This window comes from Podarcis filfolensis (assembly GCF_964270895.1).
Source record: "Podarcis filfolensis genome assembly, chromosome: 9".
Lineage (NCBI taxonomy): Eukaryota > Metazoa > Chordata > Lepidosauria > Squamata > Lacertidae > Podarcis > Podarcis filfolensis.
In genome coordinates this window covers 30,544,922-30,572,249 of record NC_139610.1, presented here as the reverse complement: position 1 = coordinate 30,572,249, position 27,328 = coordinate 30,544,922, and the positions used below count along the sequence as shown (strand labels likewise).

Sequence of the window (27,328 nt, the reverse complement as noted above, 5' to 3'; positions counted from 1 at the left end):
TAAGCCCAATCTATGCAGGCAAATTGACAACCTGTGAAAACTCTTCCAGCTTATTAGGAACAATAAAAGTGACGTTTTGGACTTGAGATCTTGTAGTCCTTACTTTTGACATGTCTGGTGCAGGACAAGCTAGGTTAATAAGAAGTTGCTATTAATTCTGAAGAGGCCATGTAGAGTGTTAGACAGTTAGAAAAGCTTCCTGCAATCAGAGGTGGGAGGCAATGGTAATTTCCAGTTAGTTATGTAACTCCATTGTTTTCATGTGAATTGCGGCTGGCAGGTCTACACCCTGAGAAGGTTCATTTACCTAGAGCTGTGGAGAATTGCAGCTGAATGACATATGATATGGTGGATGGAATTCTTCCATCATTACACAATAAAGGTATAGGAACTCTCCCGAAGGATGCCTTCGGACTTTCACTATTTTGCAGGAGAGATTCAAGTGCATACCAGAACTTTGTTGTTGTTGTTTAGTCATTTAGTCATGTCCGACTCTTCGTGACCCCATGGACCAGAGCACGCCAGGCACTTCTGTCTTCCACTGCCTCCCGCAGTTTGGTCAAACTCATGCTGGCAGCTTCGAGAACACTATCCAACCATCTCGTCCTCTGTCGTCCCCTTCTCCTTGTGCCCTCCATCTTTCCCAACATCAGGGTCTTTTCCAGGGAGTCTTCTCTTCTCATGAGGTGGCCAAAGTATTGGAGCCTCAGTTTCAGGATCTGTCCTTCCAGTGAGCAATCAGGGCTGATTTCCTTAAGAATGGATAGGTTTGATCTACTTGCAGTCCATGGGACTCTCAAGAGTCTCCTCCAGCACCATAATTCAAAAGCATCAATTCTTCGGTGATCAGCCTTGTTTATGGTCCAGCTCTCACTTCCATACATCACTACTGGGAAAACCATGGCTTTAACTATACGGACCTTTGTTGGCAAGGTGATGTTTCTGCTTTTTAGGTTTAGGTTTGCAGAATTAAAGATTAAAGCACTCGTCACCCTAGCATAAATCCACTTTAAAAATCCAGACCCAGACATCTTGTGGTTAGTAAATTGATGGGGGAGTGCACGAAAAAGTATAGGATGAACAATTGTCCTCATCGTCCATGAACTAGCTGTGGCATCTGCACAAGCCAATCTGCAGAGACTTTCTTTGGAGTTGGAATCCTGAATGCTGAGGATTCCAGCTTCCAGGGGAATCCTACACACAGAGAGATCTACATAGGGCAGCTCTTCCTAAGCAGATGTCTACACTTAGAAAGCCATGAAACCTCAGAGGCAATGCCAGCAGTGTGGTCTTGCTGCCCCTCGATTGTGTGGAGGCCTCTTCATGTCAATAATATGTGAAGCAGGCTCATCCAGGAAACCAGACTATTCCGCATGAGAGTGTCAAATGAAAACTGGTGGAACCTGGGGTTCAATTCCCTGCCTGGCATGACTATTTCACATGGGGTCACTGTTTACTATCACAGAAGTGAGATTGTCCCTAGGCAGTCTACTTCTGCATAGCAGTCTACAATGTAAAGTGGGTACCCAAAGTTTATTTTACCCCACTCGGAAGGACAAAATTACTAGTTCTAGCTAATTCAGTCAATACAGTTGCTAATACTTTAGTAGTCAAATAAAATTACAACTTCACTTGCCATCCTTATTGTCCTTTAATTGGTTCCCTAAACCACACTGCAGCTAACGTCTCACGTTCTAATTAATAATGGTGATAAGGAGAAATTATCTTCATTGGGCACAGTATGTCAAAGCTATTAGGACAGAGTCTATTAAGGAATATCATAATTTGGGTTGTTCCAAAGCAGGGGGTATATGGAATGTTTTAGATTCACCGACTCTGGGATCTTCAGCAGTACTTATTTGAGCAATCTTAAAAGGAGATTCTCATCTTCAAAACATACATGAAGAATAATTCATCCAAATACAAAGGACAGCTTCCATTTCCCCCCCTTTTAATGTTGCAAAGAAACCCTCTCCCTGCCATTCCACACAAGATAAAATGAAATTCGGAATCATTAAAATGATTGTCTCTGCAAATTTTACTTAGGCTGCAATCCTATAATCAGTTAGCTGGTAGTCAGTTGAACTTAATGAGGCTTACTTCTAAGAAGATATGCACACTACAGGATTGTTAAGACTGCTGTAGGGGGGAAATCATAAGAAAAGGCTAAAGCCTATTAAGGCCCATCCTTATAATTAATAGAGCTGGAAGAGACTCTAGTCCAGCCCTCTGCAATGCAGGAATCTCAACAAGAGCATACATGAGAGAGGGCCATCCAACCTCTGTTTAAAAACTTCCAAGGAAGAAGAATCTACCACCTCTCATGGGAGTCTGTTCCATTGCTGAACAGCTCTTACTGTTAGAAAGTTCTTCCTAATGTTTAGTCAGAATCTCCTTTCTTGTAACTTGAAGCCATTGGTTCGGGTCCTAGCCTCCAGAGAATACATCTTTTGCTTCCAGTGAGAGGAGTGTAAGGCCCCAAAGAAACACATATTTTTATTTTAAAAATGGCTTTAGAAACGTTACGAATCCAATGAGACAATCCGAATTCAGTCTCATGAATAGTGTGTCCTCAGACTAGTATGTCCTGATCAACCTAAATAACAACAAACAACAAACAGGTAAGACCTACTCTTGCAAAACACACAAAAAGAGAATGTTTTATTTTGTCTGAAGACCTGCTTCAGGAGACAGTTGTTGTTTTAAAAGCATGTTCCCAATCAAATGTTATGTTCCACAAAGCCGCACCTAAGGAAAACATCTCCAAAATACAGATGCAATAGCTTAATGGGCGTCACCGAAACAATTTAGTTAACACTGGTAATAAAAAAGGAAAAAGGAAAGTCACCTGAAATATTCTCTTAAACAACACAAACATGAACAATTATTTCTGACTGCTATACATTTAGGGACTTGACCTACACTTAGAAACCCTGTGTGAGCAAAGTCTGCTTCCAGCGAAACCAACACAAAGACATACAGTATCCCAGAGTCATGGGGATAAGTAACAGGGAATGAGCTGACAGAGGCAGCTGCATCCTGGCTTGAGAGTGGATGTATACCTTAAATGCCTTTTAATAGGTTTCTGCAAAGAAGACTAGGTTCCAGAAACTGGACCTGTACTGGAAAGTGGTCCAAAAGGAGGTTGGGATTAATGGTGCTTTGGGAAGGTCCATGGCTCAGTGGAAGGGCATCTGCTTTGCATGCAGAAGGTCCCAGGATCATCCTAGACATCTCCGTGTAGGGCTGGGGAATATTCCTGTCTGAAACCCTGGCAAGCTGCTGCCAGCCAGCATGTGAAGATGGACCAACAGTCTCAGTACAAAGTAGCTTCCTATGTTTAGCACAGCGCCTGTGGGTCTGTCCTTCAAGAGTAAATCAAGATGGAGAAGTAGAAGCCTTATCAGTGCTATTCAAAGTATCATCATTGGCTCTTGTCTCAGGGACCAGTGGATAGGCAAAATCTCTTACCTGGTCTGGTTGAGTAAAACAGGTTGTAGGTTCCAGAGACTACTTATGAAAGGTGTGAAATGAGAAGCATGACACTTGGGTCCAGCAAGTTCATCTTGCACCAGGGCAAAGACGGCATTAATACTGATCTTGGTTGTAACCCAAACACAGCAGGTCTAGGACACGGTTTTGGAAACTAAGCTTTTGATTTTGGCCCTATGGGCTGAAATGATCTGGAAACAGATCTGGTGAGAAGCATTTTGCAGAGATATTGTAAATTAGGAAGAAATTTACAGGGGTCCAAGGAAGGACTTTTATTAGCAGCTATTTGTATCCATCTTTTTGAGGGGGGGCAGCGTACACAGGGCAACATTCACAAGGCGATCCCACTTCATCAGCTTGGCAACAAAAGGAAAGTTAGGTTAGGTTGACTGATAGTAACTGGCCTAAGCGAGCTTTACAGCAGAGCTCCAGAGGTTAGCTGAGTGGCTGGGAAAACCCAGCCAGGTGGGTGGGGTATAAATAATAAAATTATTATCATTGTTGTTAGCAGCAAGAAAGGGCATGGAAGTAGTAGCTGATTATAACACATTTGGAGGTGTGTTGTTGTTTTTAAAAAAACTACTACAAATTCAAGAGCAGGGTGGCAGTTCGGCAGCTCCAGCATGTGAAAAGGGGAATATTATTTTGTAAATTGCTAGAAGGAATGATTGGATTTGTACATTTTAAAAATAGTTCTTAAAAATGAATGTGTTTATGGGGAAAATGTCAATACTCAATTAACATAACCAACAGTCCTTCCAGGACTCATACAGCCCGAGTGTTCATGCTGTATATTAAATAGGTGGTTTCTTTTACATCAGGTGGAATGTAGCAGTACGTAGCGGGGGAAAGCATTTCCGCCCCGCCTCCCACAATAGCTAGTATTGAAACCCTGTCCTGTCGCATTTCTCCTCCATTCTTGAAGATGCATTTCCAGCTGTTACTGGGAGAAGGGACATATTCAGAGTGTCCTAGCAGGGCTATTCCTCATTCAGAGATAGGAAAGAGAACTCCGGTGGATCTTTCAAAACAGAAGTCAGCTGAGAGGAAGGCTTTGTGGTAGGGTTTGTTCAAAGTGCCTGGGCTTGACACATTCATTTCTTCTCTCCCACAGACGGTAGACTGCTTTGGTTGAAGTTGAGAAATATCTCGGCATATATTTGAGTGAATTTCTTTACTCAGCTTATTCTGTTTAAATTTACTTAAGGGTCAGCAATACGGGAAAGCAAAATTAAGGCTACAATCTTAAATTGTATGGGCGGAGAATGAAGGCCACCTAAAATTCAGTTTCCTGCTAGACACACGCAAACCCTCCTCTATCCTTTTACCTTATTTAGTTTGGAACATTTACCCCCCCTATAGAAAATAACAAGGAGGAAATTAATGAGAAATCTTGAGGGGAAATCTTCCCATTCTGGGAGCATGTCAGGAGGATGAGACGACGATGGCTCCTGCTCTCTCTTTGATGTCAGTAGGGCAGCAGGAAAGCCTAGGGGGTGTAGATCTGGCACTCTCTTTCTCTGCCCGCCTCTCCTCCCAAGGGCCAAAAGATTACAGTCTTAAGACAGAGAATATAGGCTCCTTGGCGCAAATCAGTAACCCCTCTGCGCTATAATTTATGGGGAAGTTGTGTGCACAACAAATTTTTGTAAAAAACGGCAATGGCAAAAGTTTAATTTTGTCTTCTTCGTTTCTTCCAGTGAACTCTTTAAGTTTAGGGGGGGTGGGGGGTGTTAAATGCAGTCTATTATTTGCTCAGATGGTTGCTTCAAAGTGGGATTAGAAGCCATAAAGTGAAACTGTGTGAATCCTGAAACTTTATTGCAGGCAGCACCTGTGTCAGGAAAGGGAGAGATAAGAGAATAAAGAGAGAACAAACTATGAGAGGCGCATTAATCTGTCTCCTTGTGCTTTTAACATCTAAGGATCCCACTATTAATTCAACTACAATTGTGCAATTGTTCTTTTATAGCCTTAATTAACCCAGCATTGCGCTTTCTTTAAAAAAGTCATCTTTCCTTCACTTGTTTTAAACTCTTGAAGACGAAAGAGTCTCCAGCTAGCACTATGGCTCTCTCAACCTAAAATATAATTCCAAGTTTAGTATATTTTGTTTCAATTTACATCTTAATACTGGCAAATGTAATGAGTCCACGGGTCTCTAATCTTTCAAACGGAGAACTGTGGGAAATCAAAGATAAAAGAAGTGCACTGAGCAGCCTAACCCAATACGTCATATCGATTAGCAAAATGATTCTGCATGGTGATCCAAGGGCTCAATAATGAGATACCCAGCATGACTGATCTTGGATTGCTTTGAAGCAGAGTCTCAGACTCTGTTTCCCCCCCGAAAAAGTGAATATTTTGTTTTGAGCCCTTTCCTGCATGCTGATGTGACGAATGGGCAACGAACATAGAATCCGAGTGTTGCGAACTTATTCCAACCTATAAATTTGCATGAAACAAACTTCTGAGGCAGACATACCATAGCTTCCACTCGCGTTGGCACAGATAACGGCACCAAAGAAGTATGGCTCATATTTCTGAATTCTAGAAATAACTTTCTGGCAGGCTATGGTGGGATCCATTCCTGTTCGCATATACTCCACGGCTTGATAGCTGATTTAAGAAAAATAAACAAACAGATATTAACACAAAGGTTCTCCAAGTATGCATAGTATGCCAAGGAGGAGGAAACCCTCCTCCGCTGATAACAAAAAGGGAATCTTGCACGAACTTGCCCCAACAAGGGAATCTTGCACGAACTTGCCCCAACGTTGACACGGGATAAAAAACCAAGACAGGGCCTTTTTAGTGGTGGTTCCCTATCTCTGGAATGGTTTGATTTGGCCCTAGTGATCCACTGTGATCAAATCCTCTGGGTCTAACTGTTATCAAAAACTCATAATTAACTGGTTTGGTATATGAATTTGTCCAGGTCTTAATGCTTGGATGCAATATGAATTGAACACTAGTTCCCTTCAAAATTCTTCTACGGCTAGGATTGTAGAAAGAGAGTCTGCATATTTAAACGAAATGTGAAATAGCTATTATTAGTTCAAAATCCTGCTGTTTGGACAAGGCTAAGCAACATCCCCAAGATGATGTTGTTTTTCTACATCACGAAGGACCTATGGGCATGCCTAGTGATACCCCCAAGGCTTGAAGCAGTGCAGTGCAGCTTCCGAGCTTGCCTATACAAAGCCCATCTTTTACCCCAGGGTGGTCTCACAATTAAACCCAGTATCAAAAAAAACCAAAGAGTTCACAGAATATAAAAACCTGGGCAAGAAGCGCATCATCAAATCCCCATCTCCAGTGGCAGCTGCAGCTCCAGCTGTACTATCTGCATATGCTCCAGCTCCAGCAATTGGAGAGTCTCCCACACGTCTAAGAAAGATGAAGGTGATGTTAATCCAATGAAAACAGCCGGGCGATGGGCAAAGATTCTGATAGTTTCAACAGAGTCACAAACAAGCTAGCAACAGAGACACGCTGAGGCGTGTTTCTCATTGAGGTAGTAAACCTGTGCCTGCCTCGAGTAAACTTCTCGGAGCTATATGTACAATCTCAGGACTCTGCCAGACAAAGCATTCGTCCAGATTTCCTCGTACAAAGCTTCGGCAGAGGTTACACCATGTCTGGTATTTACTGAGCATTCGTTCAGATTTGTTTCTGTTTTTTTAGGGGGACAGCTTATGAGGACAAAAGGCCATTCATCCTGATCTGCTTTTGGGGTGTCTTCCCACCAATCATTTGTCCATTCCACACTTTTCTATACAGAGCACTTTCATTGCGCATATCTAAGTTTCCTACTATGAGCTCGAATTTCCCTTGCAAAATACATGACAGAATGCTTGTCCATTAAAAAATAAGACACACACCCCCCAAACCAAAAACCACAAAACTCAAAATTGCTTCTCCCCAACATTTAGTTTTCTGTGCAGAGGATAGTTCAGTCATGGGAGTCTCTGACTGTAGTCAGTACAGCCCAGACACAAGCTTACCACCTCAAGAAGATGTAGTGGTTAGTCTCAGTACAGTGGTACCTCAGGTTAAGTACTTAATTCGTTCCGGAGGTCCGTACTTAACCTGAAACTGTTCTTAACCTGAAGCACCACTTTAGCTAATGGGGCCTCCTGCTGCCGCCGTGCCACCACTGCACGATTTCTGTTCTCATCCTGAAGCAAAGTTCTTAACCTGAAGCACTATTTCTGGGTTAGCGGAGTCTGTAACCTGAAGCGTATGTAACCTGAAGCATATGTAACCTAAGGTACCACTGTATATAATAGCAGATTTTGTTTTCCCAGGCGTCAATTCCATTCTTTTTGGACAGCAATATTTATTATTATATTTGCTGAACTGGGCTGAAATATCAAGGCAACACTTAACTTAAACATCCAATATAATCAAGCACAGCTCTAAAACAGATAGAATTGAAGAGGAAGAAGACAGAAAACAAATTCATGCATTCTTGACATATCCACTTTTCCACAAAATCCTTCTTTCAAGTGATATAAAAATCATTACCACTACAGCAGCAGTTCACATACACACTCATGCTTACTATAAGCAGCACTCAAGAAAGGAAAACAAATCTCACCAATAAGGAATCTTGATTTTATTGTGACACTAACCCCTGAATTTTGTGGTCTGCACCATTTGTTGACGTCCCCACAGCAATGCTTCCGTTCTGACCAATCACAATCATGCCTACAAATGAACACAGGTGGAGAATTTAGAAGCAGCATTATGGGTTAATTATTTTGTTAATTGAATAGGGGTAATGTTAGGTGACCACCCTTTAAAACAGACCAGACTCCTGCTGTCCTTCAGACAGAAGTGGGGAACTGAGTTTGACCAGTGAGTTACAATGTTTATGTCCCCATCCCCTCATAGGCCAAATTTGACAGGTGCGTGGAGCTCAGGAAATCCCTTTCTAAATTCTGGGCAATGTAACCCTTGGACAAAGCATGATCTTGCCCATTGTTTTACATAGTGCTTTGTAGGCACTGCTGATCAGCCGGGCCTGCAAACCCCTTTTCAGCTAAGCCACGTTTTGACCTGGCCCCTACTGACAACATATATGACAGCGGCTGTGTGAAGTTGGGCCAAAATGGTCTTGAAGGCCAAATGGGAGGCCTGGCAGGTGCAATCAGGTTTGGAAGCTGGGGGTCCCTCACACCTATTTTAAGAGTTCCTGGTAATATACGACAGTCGCCACAATCTTTTCTTATCACAACTAGATGGTGATGGGATCCACTTCACCTGGGAACTGTTTGCCTTCCTTGGGCCTCTTTTACGTTTGGAGTAACTCCACCCTAGAGTCCATCTATTATGTTTAAAGAAAGAAAATCTTCCATCTGCAAAGACAGATGATCACCAGGATCACAGTCTGCCCCATAATTCTGCAGATTAAGTCAGAAACATGGGCTTTGGCTCCTGGCTTCAAATGGGAGGCATTATAATCATTCACTTCCAGTGTGGAAATACATATTTTAGGACACTTAATTGTTAATTTATAGACCCACATCCAGATAATTCACACACTGGCTACTGGAAGGCAGCGAGTGCCATAAACATAGTGTCAACTGACACAGCATGAAGCAATTGTTCAAAGTTTGCATTCAATTATTTGCCAAGTAGGCAATTTGCCTACAGAATGCAACTGCCTACAGTAGCCTAGTTCAGTTTTGCTCTTTCTTTGCCTCCCAAAGAATAAATCACTGGCTTGGGCAAACTGCCAAGGTGCAAAAGTTCATAAGGACACACCTTTAGATTAGCAAGAACCTTGGCATTTGACATTTTTAAAATGCTAATTACTTGGTGGTGACGAATTTAATCATCACACTAGAAGTGCCTCTTAAGTGTCTGGGAATGAGGCTTGTGCTCCCAAGTCACTTAGGTGCTTCTGTAAATTCCAAATTTAATTACTATGCAGATGGAAGAGGCTGGATCCAAACAAAGTCGTCGTCCCCCGCCCCATCCCATCTTCAGCTAATTTTGCAAAATGTAAAGTTGAAACTTGAGCTTATTTGAAAAAAAAAAACTTCCAGACCTATGTAGTTCTGGAATATCCACTAGGATGATCAATTCACTGGAATATATAAGCTCATTTTGAAATTACTTCTTCAAGAAGGAGCACTCTTGATGCACGTTCAGCAAACTAGCAAGCAAAAAGAGTAAATTAAGTTGTTCCTGTTTGAAAACAAAGTGGTGCTTCGATTTTGGATGATAATCATGTTCTACTAACACAAGTTCCGCCTCATCAGACCATGTGCGTATTTTTAAAAAAATGCTCATCATATATCTGTAGAATGAATGTATGAATGTACAGGGGCTGGGAAGGAAGGGTGAAAGTGGAATAGAATGTCACATTCCTGATTCTAGAACTAAACAGAGAAGCACAGGCCAGGTTCCTACAGTAAGTAGGGAGATTTACAGAATGGGGTGAGGGGTAACATGGCAGGTGTCATTCCACATCCCAAGTCCTGCCAACTCATGCTGGCCAAGGTGGAAGGTGGCTTCCGTGAAATTTTTCACTATGCCAGCAACATATTGACATAGATGAGAAGCCTGAGGAACTTTTGGATCAAGTGGATCCAAGGCTGTTGATGATCAGCCTCAAGACTCCTCATTTCAAGGCTCCTCCATGCAGTAGCGTTTCACCCTCCTGGGCAGAGCCCCACAACCAGCAGAGAGGCAACTATGCGTAATCTGACAGCACAGCATTCAACATTATGGGGTGCTAGGGCTTCACGCTTGGGAAATGTCTTGCTGAATCACTGATGTTATCTCTGCATCAGGCAGACTTTGTTCTTAAGTGGATTGTGTCCTTATATCCTGCTTAAAATTATTCACATTCAGTTTCTTTGGTGACTCATTTAAAACAAGCAGAGGGATTGCAGCATGAAATAAGCTGCTGTCAAGAAGGCATACCAATAGTGTCATGGTTATGAACATCTATTCTTTTCTTTGATACACTCCGCTCTTCTTTGGTGAACTTTGCAGCCTGCTTGTATGGGCCACATGATTTTGAAGCATCTGGTGTCACACTCTGCAATCAAAGTTTCATTCACATTAAAATCTTGGAAGAAAAACAAACTGGCATTTCAAACAAACCTGTCTTCTCTCCCTCCCCCCCCCCCCCGTCATCCTAAAAGAATAGTGTAAGATTTCTGTATATGCCAAGGATGAAGAAGTTTCATCGAAGGCAAATTACTGTAGCTCAGATGCTTTAAACAATGAACAGACAAAAGCATCTCCCTCAATTTAGAGTAACTCAATACTCAAAACACTCTAGTTATCGCAGCCCCGCTCAGATTCCACGTTATGTGATTTGCAAATGTTTCCTACAATGAACAGCCAGCAGAGAAATAATACATCAACATTCTATGTGCAAAAAACCCAGCATGATAATTTGTCTTACCACCTACCGCTATAATTCAAGATCAGTTTTTCTCAATCCTCATGAGCATCCATGCTGATTGTGATGAGACAACTTTATAGACAAGCCATACGGCTAAAGGCGCTGAAGCCGGATAATTCAACTTGCTCTACTTCCAATCCACATACCCTGCTAAACCCTTTACAATCTAACACACCCTATTTTTTCCCCTTTTGCTGGTGGCTCAAGTTAAAATAATTAAGAAAGACTTTGCTTCAGCCACACAGACTTCTCCTGCTAGCCTTAAAGATTGTTATCTTTCAACTTTCTTCCTATGATCTTGGGTGCAGAGGTCCCTCTACAGGTTTCTACATAGCCTGTGTTTTCTGCAGGGATAACTTGAAGGGTATAGATAGTCAAGAGGATGGGATCTGCATGCAGAATGAAGGAAGAAAACATTTTACACAAATCACAATAGGCTTCCGATTCAATGATAAACGAATAGTGCTGGAGTTCCATATTATATTTCTTAACAGTAGATATCTAATAGGATTTTTTTTTTAAACTGTGCCCATAGTTATACATCTGAGTGACATAGCATAAAAACAAAAAATGCCCATGCTGAACGGGTCCACATAGATTTAATGGTTACACACTTATCAGGATCACAGCAGGCTCAGAGCAGATCTTAAAATGAACTTGCATTCCAGATGCATGCCTAGAGGCAATTAAAAAAAATCTTAAGCAGAACATAAAAATAGTTTAGGATTTTAAAAATAAGGCAAACAGCAGGCAGAACTTGGGATTGTTTATATGAAATAACAATGTGTGGATTCTAATCATGGCACAAAGCTTAAAAGTTCCAAGGTGGGGGAAGAGCAGAAAACATATGAGAAAGATAACCAAGAAGCTTAAACTTAGCTCCCACAGAGGATCTGGTGAATAGAAGAACATGGGGAAGTCCCTGGGTACATAAAACTCATTAAAAGCAACTGTCCACTGATGGCAGGGGGACACAGATAGGATTATCAGGTGCCCAACACTTACAAGGCAGACAATATGAAACAGCAAGCATCAGATGCAGTGGAAGGATTCAAGTTGAACTGGTTAGCAGAAGCTGGTATCAGCAGTGACCAATTCTAGCTCGATTGGAGGCCAAAGAGAACCGAAGAGCAGGACCCTCAAAGCTGATCAACAGGACCTTTTGGCTCCATAGGCCTAGCTCCATCGGAGAACTCTCTTGTACACATTCACATACATTTGTTCTTTGGTACACAGCACATTCCTCTTCCCTTGCAGCTTGCTCCAATGATGGAGTGGGGTGCTGGGAATGTTGCAGACATAAGAAAAGCCCTGCTGGATCAGGCCCAAGGCCAATCTGGTCCACCATTCTGTTCTCAGTGGCCAGCCAGATGCCCATGGGAAGCCTGTAAGCAGGACCTGAGTGCAACAACACTCTCCTCGCTTACAATTCCCTGCAGCTGGCACTCAGAGACATACTGCCTCCAAGAGTGGTGGCAGAACAATATTTAATACAATGTAGCCACCAAGTTTATAAAACAAGAAAAAACAGGGGTGGAAGTTGTGCTTTACCTTCCAGAAGTTTGGCTGACAGTTTCGATTAAGCCACTGTAAGTACATTGAAAGAGAGCTCTGTGTAGTCAGGTCTTCACTTGGAAACCCCATGCTTTCCGCAAATAGTGAGGCTTTATGGAACAGAAAATAATGAGTAATTTCTTTTTCTATGTAACTGTATTTGCAATTCAACAAGCGTGCAAGAGGACACTTTTCAGCTCATCGAGATCCCTATGAAAACACGGCATGGCACTTGTAAACCATTTTCATATAGTATTACAACAGTCAGAGCCCAAGTCACTGCCCTATACAAGTGTATACGTTATTATGATTATGTCCTCAACAGACATCCCTTTCTCATTTTCTAGAACAAGAACATATATCAGGGGGCTTCAGAATGCTGAAGACTGATAGCAAACTAAGAGGAAGTATATGAATTTGCAACATGGAATCCATAAATGAAAGACTTGTGATAAGAAACAGCAAAGTTCCACTACACTGTCAGATAGAAACTTTAAGAATTAAAAGTAGAATGTTTTAGACTGTATTGATAATTTTTAAAAAAAATCCTGTTGCTTTTATCTAATATATCTGAAGTATGTTTCTATTTTTTTCCTGTTACCATAAATTTTTAAAAGAGAAAAGTGCTTTTGGGGACATCATATTTATAACTGCACAGCTTGTGTTTTCACAGAATCCTTTCTGAGCTATCTGTTGCAGCTATACTTTTTAAAGAATAATTTCTAATGCTAAAATTCCAAAAATCAGTGATGAGTTTTTTCACTGAAGTCTGCGATTCAATACAAATTTATTATTTTAATCTATAAAAAACATTTACCTTTGGTCTCCAAAAAGAGTTCCCCAACCAAGTATACAAAAAACCAAAAACCCTCTTCTACACACAAGAGCATTCAGTAATAATAAATACACAAACAAACCATAATTTGATAAAATTAACACATCAAAAATTTGGCAGAACAAAAATGCCTCAACTGCCCACCTTGAGGAGAAGGAACCTTTCTAAACTGGGAGTAAACACCACACCTCTAGGTTCAATTACTGCAATGTGTTATACATGGGCCTGCTTCTGAAGATGCCTCGAAATTTACGATAAAAACCGTAGAAAGATGGTTTGAGCATATAACACCAATCCTGGCTCAACTGCACTGGCTGCCAATGTGTGTATGTGTGTGTGTGTTTATACTGTAAACCACCCTGTGATCCTCGGATGAAGGGCAGTATAGAAATTTAATAAACAAACAAAACAAAACAGTGAACTTAATGAGACTGGAGTGCATGTTGAAGAGGGCAGAAATAACCTATCAAGTCAAACCAGAGCACAGTGGCCCCTATCCATTTAAAGCAGGTGTGAGGAACCTTTGGCCTGCCAGATGTTACTGAACGACAGTTCCCCCTAGCCCCAGCGAGCATGACCAGGGATGATGGGAGTGGTCGTTCAGCAACATCTGGAGGGCCAGAGGTTCCCCACACCTGCGCTAAAGCATTGCACTGTATCTTAATGAAATCAAGTAACTTGTCACAACCAACTCGTGACAAAGTTCTTGACACCAGCAAGGCAACTTAACTTCATTTGGACAGAGGCGGCTGCCTTCCACCACTGCATGGCGGAGCCAAAATTTCAAGGGAGCAAAATGAAGGAAGTTACCTGACTCTCCAACCAGTAAGGTGTGCTGAGTATGCTCTATCACTTTCCGTGCCACGCCAATAGCATTTTTTACGCGTCTGAGATCAGCTACTGCCCCAACTTCCATAGTGTTACTGGACCAAAGACAGACAAATGTACCCAAAAGCAAAACAGACAAACAGAGTCTTAAGTTTAAATCAAGAAACACAGAGTATAAGAATAATGTATGCCACATCTAAAGGACAAGCATGAGATAAGTATAAAAATGAAGATTGGTGTCCAAACGTTACTTGCAATCCCATTAGACTAAATGGGTTGAACCTGTAGATGGGGAATTCCCAAATGACTGTCCACAGAACATGAGTGGTTTATTCAGGTGGTTTGTGGCATGTCTGTGGATTTGTAGTTGAATATAACACATCTATTGTTTTAAATATTCATTCTGACTTTAACTGCATTCTAATTGCTTTTTTTTATAATATTTTTATTTTTTCCATATAAACACAACACAACAAACAAACAAACAAACAAAGACAAAAACAGAACAAAAAACATGTATCATTTCATATCCTAATTTCATATCCTATCTTCCCCGACTTCCTCATGCCTCCCCTTTCTGTATTCCAAATTCTTATCGATTGTTCAGCAAATCTTCCCTTATTTTAATTTAAATTTAGACTATACTTCCTTATTCTCCTTGTCTTAACCATTGCTAATAGCAACCATTTACTTTCCAGTCCAACATCATTCTAACTTTCATTAACTTTGTAATATTTCTTTAAATAGTCCTTAAATTTTTTCCATTCTTCTTGCGCTGCTTCTCTTCCCTGGTTTCGGATTCTGCTCGTCATTTCTGCTAAGCCCATGTAGTCTATCACCTTCATCTGCCATTCTTCCAGTGTGGGTAGTTCTTGCGTCTTCCAGTACTTCGCAATGAGTATTCTAGCTGCTGTTGTAGCATACATAAAGAAAGTTATATCCGTCTTTAACACCCCTTGGCCGACAATACCCAAGAGAAAGGCCTCTGGTTTCTTGGGGAAAGTATATTTAAATACCTTTTTAAGTTCATTATAGATCATTTCCCAGAATGCCTTAATCTTCGGGCAAGTCCACCAAAGATGAAAAAAAGTACCTTCAGTTTCTTTACATTTCCAACATTTGTTGTCAGGCACATGGTAAATCTTTGCAAGCTTGACTGGGGTTATGTACCACCTGTATATCATTTTCATAATGTTTTCTCTTAAGGCATTACATGCCGTAAATTTTATCCCGGTGGTCCACAACTTTTCCCAATCAGCAAACAAAATATTATGACCAATGTCCTGAGCCCATTTAATCATGACCGATTTAACCGTTTCATCTTGTGTATTCCATTTCAACAGCAAATTGTACATTTTGGACAAGTTCTTAGTACTGGGTTCTAACAGTTCTATCTCCAATTTTGATTTTTCCACCTGGAAGCCAATTTTACTGTCCAGTTTAAACGCTTCATTTATTTGATGGTAGTGGAACCAATCTCTCACCTTCCCTTTTAATTTCTCAAAACTCTGCAATCTCAATTTGTCCCCTTCCTTTTCCAAAATTTCCCAGTATCTTGGCCACTTGGACTCCATATTTAACTTTTTAACTGCCTTAGCTTCCATTGGCGACAGCCACCTTGGAGTTTTATTTTCCAGCAAGTCTTTATATCTGACCCAGACATTTAATAGTGCTTTTCTGACAATATGATTTTTGAAACTTTTATGTGCTTTGACCTTGTCATACCACAAATATGCATGCCACCCAAAAATGTTATTAAAACCTTCCAAATCCAAAATGTCTGTATTTTCAAGAAGTAGCCATTCTTTCAGCCAGCAGAAAGCTGCCGCTTCATAGTAAAGTTTAAAGTCTGGCAGGGCAAACCCCCCTCTTTCCTTTGAATCCGTTAATATCTTAAATTTAATTCTGGGCTTTTTGCCCTGCCAGACAAATTTAGATATGTCTTTTTGCCACCTCTTGAAACAATCCATTTTATCAATTATTTGCAATGCTTGGAACAAAAACAACATTCTTGGCAATACATTCATCTTTATAGCTGCAATACGGCCTAACAAGGAAAGCTTTAAGTTGGACCAAATCTCCAAATCTTTTTTCACTTCTCTCCAAATTTTTTCATAATTATCTTTAAACAAATTCACATTTTTAGCTGTCATATTTATACCCAAATATTTCACTTTTTTAACCACAGTTAACCCTGTCTCATTCTGAAACCTTTCCTTTTCTATCTGTGTCAAATTTTTCTCCAAAACCTTTGTCTTAGACTTATTCAATTTAAATCCTGCTATTTGACCAAACTCTTGAATTATTTCCAAAACTCTTTTCGTGCTAGCTTCTGGCTCTTGTAATGTAAGTACTAAGTCATCTGCAAATGCTCTCAATTTATATTGTTTAGCTCCGACCTGAATCCCTTTAACCAGCTGGTCCCTCCTAATCATATTAAGCAAAACCTCCAGGACCGATATAAAAAGTAATGGGGAGATAGGGCACCCCTGACGTGTCCCTTTTTCAATCTTGAACTCTTCTGTAACCACATTATTTACAATTAATTTAGCTTTCTGTTCAGAGTATATTGCACCTATACCATTCTCAAACCCTTGGCCTACCCCCATCCCCCGGAGGTTCTTCAACATAAAACTCCAAGAAATGTTGTCAAAGGCTTTCTCGGCATCCACAAATATCAAAACAGCTTTAGTGTTTATGTTCACTTCCAGCTTTTCCAAAATGTCAATTATATTCCTTACATTGTTCGACAAATGCCTTTTTGGGAGAAAGCCCGCTTGGTCCCCGTGAATCTCCTCCATCAAAACTCTTTTCAGTCTCTTTGCTAAAATATTAGCAAAGATTTTGTAATCCACATTCAATATATATAAAAAAAATTAACTGCATTCTAATTGCTTTTAATTTCTCATATTGCATTTTAATGTATTATAATGTGAATTCTATGGAATTCACATTGTAATAGAATAAAATGCAATATGCAGGAAATTAAAGCAGCAATAAAGACACAATTAAAATTCATACAGCATCTAGCACAGTACGATTGCTACAGCAGGCAGAAAAAACCATTTAAGTGGTCAGCCTCAACAATTTGCAAGTGGTCTGTGGGTAAAAAAGTTTGGGGACCACTGCTATAGACTACAGTTCAGATGGGCATGTGCTCTCTTTAAACTGACATTTTAAAGCATATTTAGTGATAGGAAAAAATAGAGCTAAACCTGACTTGCTAAACCAAATGCATACACTCTATTGCTACTAGTGCACAGCTTCTCATGAGAGCAGGGCCAGTTACATACATTGCCATATGTTTGTTTATCTGCTAGTTACTTTAGAGACCCTGGAGTGTGTATGAAATAATGTGCATAATAATGCAATAAGCCAGTAAAGAAACTGTACTTCTTGAGATCAAGGAGTGAAACAGAAACTAGAAAAAAATATATATGTGTGGATAAGACTGACAAAGATTTAGAAGAAAAACCCCATCCCTAGTAACAGCCCAGTCAGTCTCAGATGCACGCATGCCCTTCTGGGCTCATAGGTTCCCATCAGCTTTTCAATGGAGAGGGCAGCAAGAACAAAACTGTCTACTCTTTGAAGTGAATGGGGAAGATTCTGAACATGGAGGAGCCGCGTGCAATTGATAGTAGAACCCCTATGCCTGTTAGGAATGATGTGGGATTCCTTACCCATCCATAATCATAGCATCCAATGTTGTTTCTCCATGTTCATCTGGGTGTCCTCCATAACCCACACTTCCATCACACTGTTCAACTTCACACTGACCACAGCCTTTTTCTACTGCATCCAGTTCAGAACCACCAGACTGTAAGGTACTCCAAGCTGAAAGGAACAACAACAACAAAATCCCACGCACTCCACATGTAAAGTACGTAGAAGTCATATTCTTAAAAAGCACACCCCCAATTCCCATCCCTAGAATACACAGTACAGAGCAAATGTGTAAGTGTTCATTGTCCTGATTTTATGGAGGCTGGTCAATAATACAAGAAAACTAAATCCATCATGTTCAGGGAATGCAGCATCAGTGGCAAAACCCTTAAACCAGGGATTCCTAGACATTAATTGTCAACTGTCTGCTTCTCATTGTATTCTCCCCCTGCCCTGCCAATCTGGCATCAGCCACAGTTGGCAAGCAAGCTATAGATTAAAAATGGCCTATTTGTCTGATGTGACAAATGTTGAGTCCATTCTAATTTCTTTCTCTTCAAGCCCAGAGTCTCCAATGAGCCAATTATGTTTAGAAGTAAAAGCAAAGCAGCACAAGGGTAGATAACTTCCATTTTTTATAATAAAAAAACCTGGCCCTGCTCTTTTAAGTGGGGAAGCTTTTTCTGGCATGGTGATAAATGGCGGGGAAAGTTTTCCTGGCTACATGTCTGCATCAAGTTGCAGCAAAACAGGAATGGACTTGGGGTGGAGGGCTGGGTGGAGATGGGATGACCCTCACTATATGGCAACAATGTGCTAGTTAAAGGGAAAAAAAATATTTTTAAACCATTTGTATGGCATTTCACTGAGGGGTTTAAAACCATTTAATGTTGCTCCATATGCTTCCTTCACAAGCCAGGCATGTCACTTATGGTGCAAGAATTTCCTCAAGATGGACTTTAGCACAAACTTTATGGATATATTGGGCAAGGGAGAGGACTCATTAATCTTTTCCCAGATGCATGCACACTCACTAGAAGGAAGTGAGTACGCTTTTTACACACTGTGTAAAATCATATCTGTGCACTGTCTGATGTTGCTGTTATGAATCCAGTGAAGACACCCACAACAAGAACTGACAGCAGAAATCTATGTTGCACAACTGGCCACAAGATGTTGCTGTGGCCTAGTAGACCAAATTATGTAGCTAATACAGAACACAGCACAAGCTGAACTTCTGCAGACACAGCAGCACACCAGTGTTTCCAGTGTTAATAAAATGCCATGCTAAGAGCCCTTCTGCCACATTACTGTGGATCAGAACCCCTTCCCCAAAAGACCTACACTGAAATGGAGGGGGGACGTGCCCTGCCTGTAACAGTGCTACACTAAGAAGGTGACCAACGTGCACTAAGTAATGTAGATTATTTCTTGCTAAACCAGAACATAAAATGTCCCACACCAAACAAGGAAGAAGAAAGTAGCAGAGAAAAGCCAAGGAAGTTTAACAGTAGCAGTGTGGACGGCTAGTTCATCTGACCAGGCTTAAACTGTCACCACCCTTTCTCCTATTTCACTGCAAACATTAAGTCTTGATTAAAAAAAGAGCACTGTTGAACATGCACAGAATGCCTTTCCCCTCCTCTCCCCAAAGACAAGCCCAACCAGATTTTTGGGACTGAGATAGTGGCTCCAGTAAATAAGAAAAAGGGGGAGTGGGAGGAGAGAACAATTGGGTCCCAGGGTCCGGCAGGACACTGCTGAAGGTGAAGTCTCCCTCTCCAACCAGCCCAAATCTGGTTAGCTTGAATTCATCGCCCACCCTCCAAGCAGGGGGTCCTCCTTACTGCTTCACTAGCCCCAAGTGATCTGAGGGCCTGGGCTCCGAAAAAGCGACTGCTTTGCTCTTCTGTTTCTCCTCAACGCCTGACTTTAGGAAGGCTCAACACATCCTGCTCGAGACATCTAATGCCAGCGTGCGATGTTCTCCCAGCCCACAGATGCCAGCATGCAGCACGCACACAACCGCCTGCAAGGATCTTTGCAGATGTGGCGCTGAGACCCGGGCTGGATCATGAATCTAGAAAACGGGGTGCGGGGTGGGGGGAGCCCAAACAAAGTTTGGGGCAAACCTAGGACGGGGCGAGGGGTTCCTCCCCGCCCGCTCGAGCCTCTCCTCTGCGCAACCACGGAAGCCCTGGAGGAAGCGAGACCGCACCTGCTTCGGCGGCTTTCCTAAAGGGCCAGGTGTTGAGGACCAGAGGCAGCGAGGGCGCGTCGCCGCTCGCCGCCACCGCCGCCAGCAGCAGCAGCAGCAGAGGCAGCAAGAAAGGTCCCCTCGGGCGGCTCCCGCGCCCCATGGCTCCACCAGCCCCACTGAGTCGCTCCCTTGTCAGCCCCACATCCCGTGACCACCCGGCGGATCGGCCGCACGCGCAGTAGCCGCGAAGGGCGGAGACTGTGGCGCGCGTAAAAGTCTTGCGCGGAGCGGCCTCTGGTGGCAAGTTCCGCCCTCTGGGTGCGCCGCGCGGTTGCTCTTTCTCACTCCAGACGCCCTTACTCTCCGAGCGGCAGTTGCGGGGCCCCTCCGTCCTCTCATCAGAACAGCACTGGAGAGCTAGAGGGGGAACCATCGTCGAGAGTTCCACGAGGGGTGTTGGTGAGACCATCTTAGTCGCCTTAATAGGCCGCTCCTGTTGCTTCGCAGAGTTGGTGCCTGGCTAAGCGCTTGTTTGCATTTATGTTTCATCTTTTGCACGCCACGAAGGAGAGAAACGTCCGTTACTACGAGCTGAATAAAGAGCATGAAATTCACACTCGACTCCGAGTATATTTCAGATGGTGTGTGTGTGTGTGTTGAAGGGTCCCTCCTCCACTCAGCACGTCTCCCCAGCATGCCAGAGACAGGCAAGCAAGGATTAGGCACCTGGTGCTGCCTAGAGAGAGTTACAGCCTCGGGTTACCTGTCCATGCCTCCCCATAAGGCTTGGTTTCCAAACCCTTTATTGTCTTGGTCACCCTCATTGGCATGCTTGTCAATATCCTTCTTGAACTGTGGTGTCCAGAACTGGACGCAGGACTCCAGGTGAAGTGTGACCAAGGCAAAATATTACTTCCCTTACTCTGGACACTAGAATAGCATTAGCTTTTTCTGCCGCTGCATCATACTATTGATGCATGTTAAGTTTGCCCTCATATTAGTTTTGGTCTACTAAGATCCCTAGATCCTTTTCACATGTACTTGCTGTCAAGACAGGTGTCCCCCACCCTATATTTGCATATATGATCATTCCCACCCTAAGGAATAATCTGATTGTTCACATTCTAAAACGGCTGTTTATCCTCCATCCAGGCCACTTAAGAGTCATTGAAGGTCATATTCCAGCCAGACAAAACACTCAAGGAAGGTGTAAAGCAAACCGGTGAGGATTGTGTCCTGGGAAGAAAGGGTGTGTGTATGGCTAAGGAAGCATCCCATGGGCCAGTAAGAGAAGTCTGGAGGGCCACATTTGGGTCCCTAGACCTGAGATTGTCCACTTCAAATACATGATGACAGTGACAAAATAAAATATTTTAAACACCACAGAATAACTGCACTTGCGTTTGCATGTGTGTGTTAGCGAGTGGGAAGGGGGAGGATTGCTAGTCCAGATCAGACCCATTGCAGATACAAGTTGGGGGAGGAAAATCCTCCACTTAAGGGCAAACTGTGTGACTATCATAACATGCAGTTTGGCCGTTAGTTGGATTGAATGTCCTGTTTTCACAGGAGTTATAACAGGAGTAGCCTCATATGAGCAGTAACTCCCAGTCAGCAGTCACCTAGGATAAATCAGGTGTTGATGCTACTTTTCAGTGGCAGGGAGGTTATAGAATAACTACTGGGGAAAAAACACTTTCGTTTCTCACACCCCCCCCTTTTATTATTATTATTTTCAACACGAGAGCACAGAAAGTCGTCACAGAGATGCTTATACAATAGTGGCAAACACAATTCTACACATGAATATGAATACTAAATTAACACAGTATTTAGAGCTGTATTTCTTTTTTAGGTACAGGTGCTACTTCAGGTTTCGGAATAACAGTCCTGAAAATGCACTTCGTTTATAATATTATTTCACTTGCAGAATATACTCCTACATAGTGGAGAAGTGCCAGAGGTTAATTTGGTTCCATATGTATAGTTCATATTTCTTAAAAATGGGAAGACAACTTGGCAGGACCTCATGTAAGACAAGATAAGTTTTGAAGATGCATGCATATTTTTAGAGCGTTCAAGCTATTTTAAAAAGCCTGAGGCTATGTTATTATTATTAGAACAACAAAAAGAGACAAAAGGTGCTGGAGGCTTTTGAAGACTAGTTACCTCACAGCCTATTATTATAAAAGTCTGCAAAAAATAATAAAACCCATAAAGGCTTGAGAGTTGCAATAACTTGACCTTTGCCTCAGAAGTTCCATAAGGATGATATTACAGGAAGTCCAGAAAAAACAACAACATATAATTTAGCCAACATACTGATGTTAGTTCATTTCTGATATGAAACTTTGTATTCCTACCCTATTCTTTTTTTATAGACTTTCATGGGGGGGGGGAGTGAAACATGTAAGTGGTTAAATGGAGAGAAAAGTTAAAAAGCGACACAATGAATATCTGTTCTCAAACAAGCAGACAAAAACAACAGTTATTTTTCAGTGAGCTTCATTACACACACACACACGCACACACCCCAATTCTCAATTGTAGCAAGAAAAAAAAAAAGCATAGACAATTATGCTGTGGTAAATACCTAGATAATATATACATGCTGTTCTTAAGGGAATAATAATTTTGATGTATGCAGCCTCCACATGCAGACTTAAGTAGGAGGATAAAAAGTAGCAATCATATACATGTTCTACTCACTCAGGCTCAATTATATGCTGCTAGTGGGGAGTACCTATCACTGTCTGGGAATTTGTAGTCCTCCAAAATTGTGATTTTTAAGTGACTAGTGTAATTTGTGAGTTTGGACCGCACCCCTCAAAATGGTGATGTTATGGCAAAGTCATGTTTTGGTCCGCCATTTTGATTTAATATGTTGCCTGGCACCAAACATTGATGGAGACTACTGCCCACACCTTTCATGCCAAGTTTGGTGACAATAGCTAGAGAAACAATCAAACCCAAGGCAAAAAGTCAGTCATGTTTGAATTATATTTCAGTCCTCCATCTTGATTCAAAATGGTGTCCAGTTTCCAAATGTTGATGATTGCTAGCCCCATCTCAGGAAACCTTGTGCTGAGTTTGGCAATGATAAGCATCCAAACCAACAGAGAACAGTTGGACAGACAGACATATCATTTCCAAAAAAATATAGTAGATGCTTAATGTGTAGTAATCAGTTTTGTTTCCAGATCTTTTTAAAATTGCAGGGCTGGAGAGATTGTTATGACCAGTGGGAACTTTTTGTTTATTAGGTTTTAAAAAAACAACTTCAATTTCTGTGAAATATGAAAGTGGCTTTCTTGCAAGACCATGTATGCAATTACCGTATTTTTTGCTCTATAAGACTCATTTTCCCCCTCCTAATAAGTAAGGGGAAATGTGTGTGCATCTTATGGAGTGAATGCAGGCTGCGCAGCTATCCCAGAAGCCAGAACAGCAAGATGGATTGCTGCTTTCACTGCGCAGCGATCCCTCTTGCTGTTCTGGCTTCTGAGATTCAGAATATTTTTTTTCTTGTTTTCCTCCTCCAAAAACTAGGTGCGTCTTGTGGTCTGGTGCATCTTATAGAGCGAAAAATACGGTATAATATGTAACTTGAAGTTTCATTTATGTGTGTCATTGTGAACCATGTCTCTAAGAAATAGCTGAATTTTTTAAATTGAATATCCTGTTCTCTGGATGAAGGCTGCCCGGAATAATCTATCAAGTCTATTGATAACATCTGAAATCTCTATCACTAGTTTTGCCAGTGTTTGAATGCTTCCATAAAGAAGGAAGTGCATTGTTTTGCATCAAACAACCTGAGGGACACTAGGCCATCAAAAGACATTGCGTTTTCCAATGCAATTCAATTTGTTGTTTTTTGTCTTCTCAAGGACCTCGGCTTTTGTTCATTTTTTTACAAATTAAAAACATTTTACATTTTTAAGAAAATGACATTATTTATTGGTTCCATAGGTTCCCAGCTGTGATCTCTAACTGCTTTTGTACCCCCAAGACACCTCCCCCCAATCCGTCCTTTAATTTTTCTAAATTTATATTATTATTATCTTAATCAGGCATGGCCAAACTTGGCCCTCCAGCTGTTTTGGGACTACAATTCCCATCATCCCTGACCACTGGTCCTGTCAGCTAGGGATGATGGGAGTTGTAGTCCCAAAACAGCTGGAGGGCCAAGTTTGGTCATGCTTGTCTTAAGTGAATTTAATAATGAATGATTAAAAAGGATTTAATATAGCATATAATAGATGATGGGAGAGAGTTTTGGAAGCAGCTTTGAATTCTCAGCATACCATTTTTTACGGTTTGGTCCCACTTATTTTTAAGACATGTCCCCTGGAGGGTTGACTATGGTTCAATGCAGCCCTCAAAACCCCCTGATGGTTAGCTATTCCTTCTATAGTGGTACTTCAGGTTAAGTACTTAATTCGTTCCGGAGGTCCGTTCTTAACCTGAAGCACCACTTTAGCTAATGGGGCCTCCTGCTGCTCCCGTACCGCCGAAACACGATTTCTGTTCTCATCCTGAAGCAAAGTTCTTAACCCGAGGTACTATTTCTGGGTTAGCGGAGTCTGTAACCTGAAGCGTCTGTAACCTGAGGTACCACTGTATGTCCCAGGACCAGATATTTCAAAGGCTATGAGAGGCAGGACCTCCTCAGTTGTGACATCCACTCTGGGGAACCTCTTCCATCAGGTGGAAAGTCAGCGACATTCACTGATGGCTTTTAAGTGTTTCGAAGAGGGCCTTTATTTATAGCTATTTCAAAGGCCCTTACAATCTAATACTGCAGCAGCAATTGTTTTATTATTGTGTTTATAATGTTACTGCTTTATGGTTTCGAACGATAGCTGCCTCTGAGGGCCTGATACATGCCAGACGTTGGGGTCCAGTACAAATGAAGTTTAAAACCCAAATTTCTGTATGTTTCCTTATTTTACTCTAATAATAGTTTGTTTCATTGAAAAGCACGTTCCTAGATATTACCTGGTAATTGTGACTCACTGTCTCGTTTATGGAATTGTCCTATGTAATTATTTGCATTTTAGCGAAGATTATGTTGCTGCAATGATATGTTGGCCTGTTATGGTCCTTTGCTTCTGGTTTCGTGTGCAATATATTTCTCTTTAATAATTGTAACAGTAATAATAAAGTTGTCATACTCAACGTGTAATGGACCACTTCACATTGTTGGAACTGTTCTTTTATTACAACTGTTTGTAACTTTATGAGGCTTTAATAAATGTGATCCATTGCAATAATAAAGCTTTTGAACAGCTGCTACAACTCGCTGTTTCCTAACCCCAACCTTGAAAGATACTGTGACACTGATAATTAAGACTCTTCAACAATAGAATTTCAGGCAATCAAATGTATTGCTACGGGTAGGATACCATACAGCTAAGATAACCAATCAGAATCAATTTTATACAAATCTATAAGTATTTGCTAGGATTTATGGCCCCACCAAAACAAATATGAAGTCCATTTGGTATGCAACATATTATAAACATAATGCTCCTAATGAAAAGGTTGTCCATTTTTTTACATGATGCTATAGTGCAGGCTTCCTCAACCTCGGCCCTCCAGATATTTTGAGACTACAGTACCCATCATCCCTGACCACTGGTCCTGCTAGCTAGGGATCATGGGAGTTGTAGGCCAAAAACATCTGTAGGGCCAAGGTTGAGGAAGCCTGCTGTAGTGATTAATGTATCCTTTGACCTGATTCAGTGATATAGCATGCCTAGGAGCTCTTAAGGTTCCTGCTTGCAGCGATTTCCCATTCATTTCAGTGGAGGAAATGGATCTTTTATTCTATTGAAATGAGCAAGACAACCATATGTATTGGAATATGGTTAAATGGTATGCATACGAACACCCCACAAGCAAATCAGGATGAATGCAGAACAAATGGTCATTGTCATATAATGGCGCTGTAAGCAAATCAGAACAAATAATGCAGACGGGATATAATCTCGCCTCCGCACTTTGGGCTGGCAACTCAAGAGGGATGCTCATTAGCTATGTCCCCTGGGGGATCCCTCAATCCATTCAATACCAGCTTGTTCATTTGCCTTCATGCAAATCCTCCTCACCTATGGCTACTAGACTAGTGCTTAAATATCTTCTTCTTCTTCTTTGGCGATTACTCGTAGTTGAGTAAGATTGTCTTCCATAAACACGGTTTTAACAATGAGTCCGTAAGTGAATGTGGAGGCCAGTTCTGGATCCACACATCCTTCCACAGTGGGGACATTGGTTTCTGGGTGGGAGTTGATGTGGTAGTGTGGATTTGCCAAGCATGCCTTCCTCTTAGCACATTTCTCCCCTGCGTCCTGAGTTCGGGTGTCTTCAAAGCCCATGACACCTTTGGTAAAGGTTGTTCTCCAACTGGAGCACTCGCAGGCCAGTGTTTCCCAGCTGTCAGTGTTTATACTACATTTTTTTAGATTTGCCTTGAGACAGTCTTTAAATCTCTTTTGTTGACCACCAACATTACGCTTTCCATTTTTAAGTTCGGAATAGAGTAGTTGCTTTAGAAGATGATCATCAGGCATCCGCACAACATGACCAGTCCAACGAAGTTGATGTTGACTATAAGGTTGCTTCAACACCATGTCCTGAGTGAGAATTTCTTTCCTGCTTTTGCTATATTTTGCTTCCTCTACAGAAATCACAGTTTGCATTCCTAGTCCCAAAATGGCTGTATATGGATGTGGCAGAACACCCTCCACCAATTAGACAACATGGTGACTAGGTGTGCTGTTTCTAAGCCATCATCGCAGCCGTGTTGTGGCACAAATACAGACACTTGCACTTTTACAGTACCGCAGCAGGCCTCAAAAAGGAAGGAGAACCTCTTTGTTCCAGTTCTTAGTGGATGGCCAGCCGCACTGCTGTTGAGAAATATGAGATCTCTCAGAATGAATGGCTCAGTAAGAGGCGATGATTGAGTTCAACTATCTTGACTAGCTTTGTTTGTGGATTATAATAAAGTAATGCAGCTCAGTTCATATTTACTTACAAGTAAGGATCACTGAGTTCAGTGGTGTTCATTTCTAAGTAAGCCCACACAGATTTGCAGTTTGAGAATTAATTACATTGCAGTAGTAGTTTGCATATGTGCGTGCTAAAATCGGCGTTGCAGGGTTGCACAAAGGAATGTTCGCATAGTTTCTAAACTCTAAGGGATGTGAAACAAAGGTTCATTTGCTTCATAAAAATGGTGTGTATATAGAAAATATATGCTTATTTACTATTATACCAGTTATGGTGCTGTATACATAACACCGTTTACCATCTGCTACTA

General features: G+C 41.5%; 1 protein-coding gene across 1 annotated transcript; it reads right to left on the bottom strand.

The window, feature by feature from the left end:
* Nucleotides 1-2,632: 2,632 nt before the first annotated feature.
* AGA (aspartylglucosaminidase) lies at nt 2,633-20,509 on the bottom strand. The gene is made up of 9 exons (XM_083572114.1): nt 20,023-20,509; nt 17,822-17,975; nt 14,121-14,233; nt 12,473-12,585; nt 10,432-10,549; nt 8,130-8,205; nt 6,775-6,882; nt 5,978-6,111; nt 2,633-5,326 (listed from the first exon to the last, which is right to left on the bottom strand). Exons 1-9 carry the CDS (start codon nt 20,471-20,473, stop codon nt 5,226-5,228), a joined length of 1,368 nt encoding a protein of 455 aa, XP_083428240.1. The 5' UTR covers nt 20,474-20,509; the 3' UTR covers nt 2,633-5,225.
* Nucleotides 20,510-27,328: the final 6,819 nt, after the last annotated feature.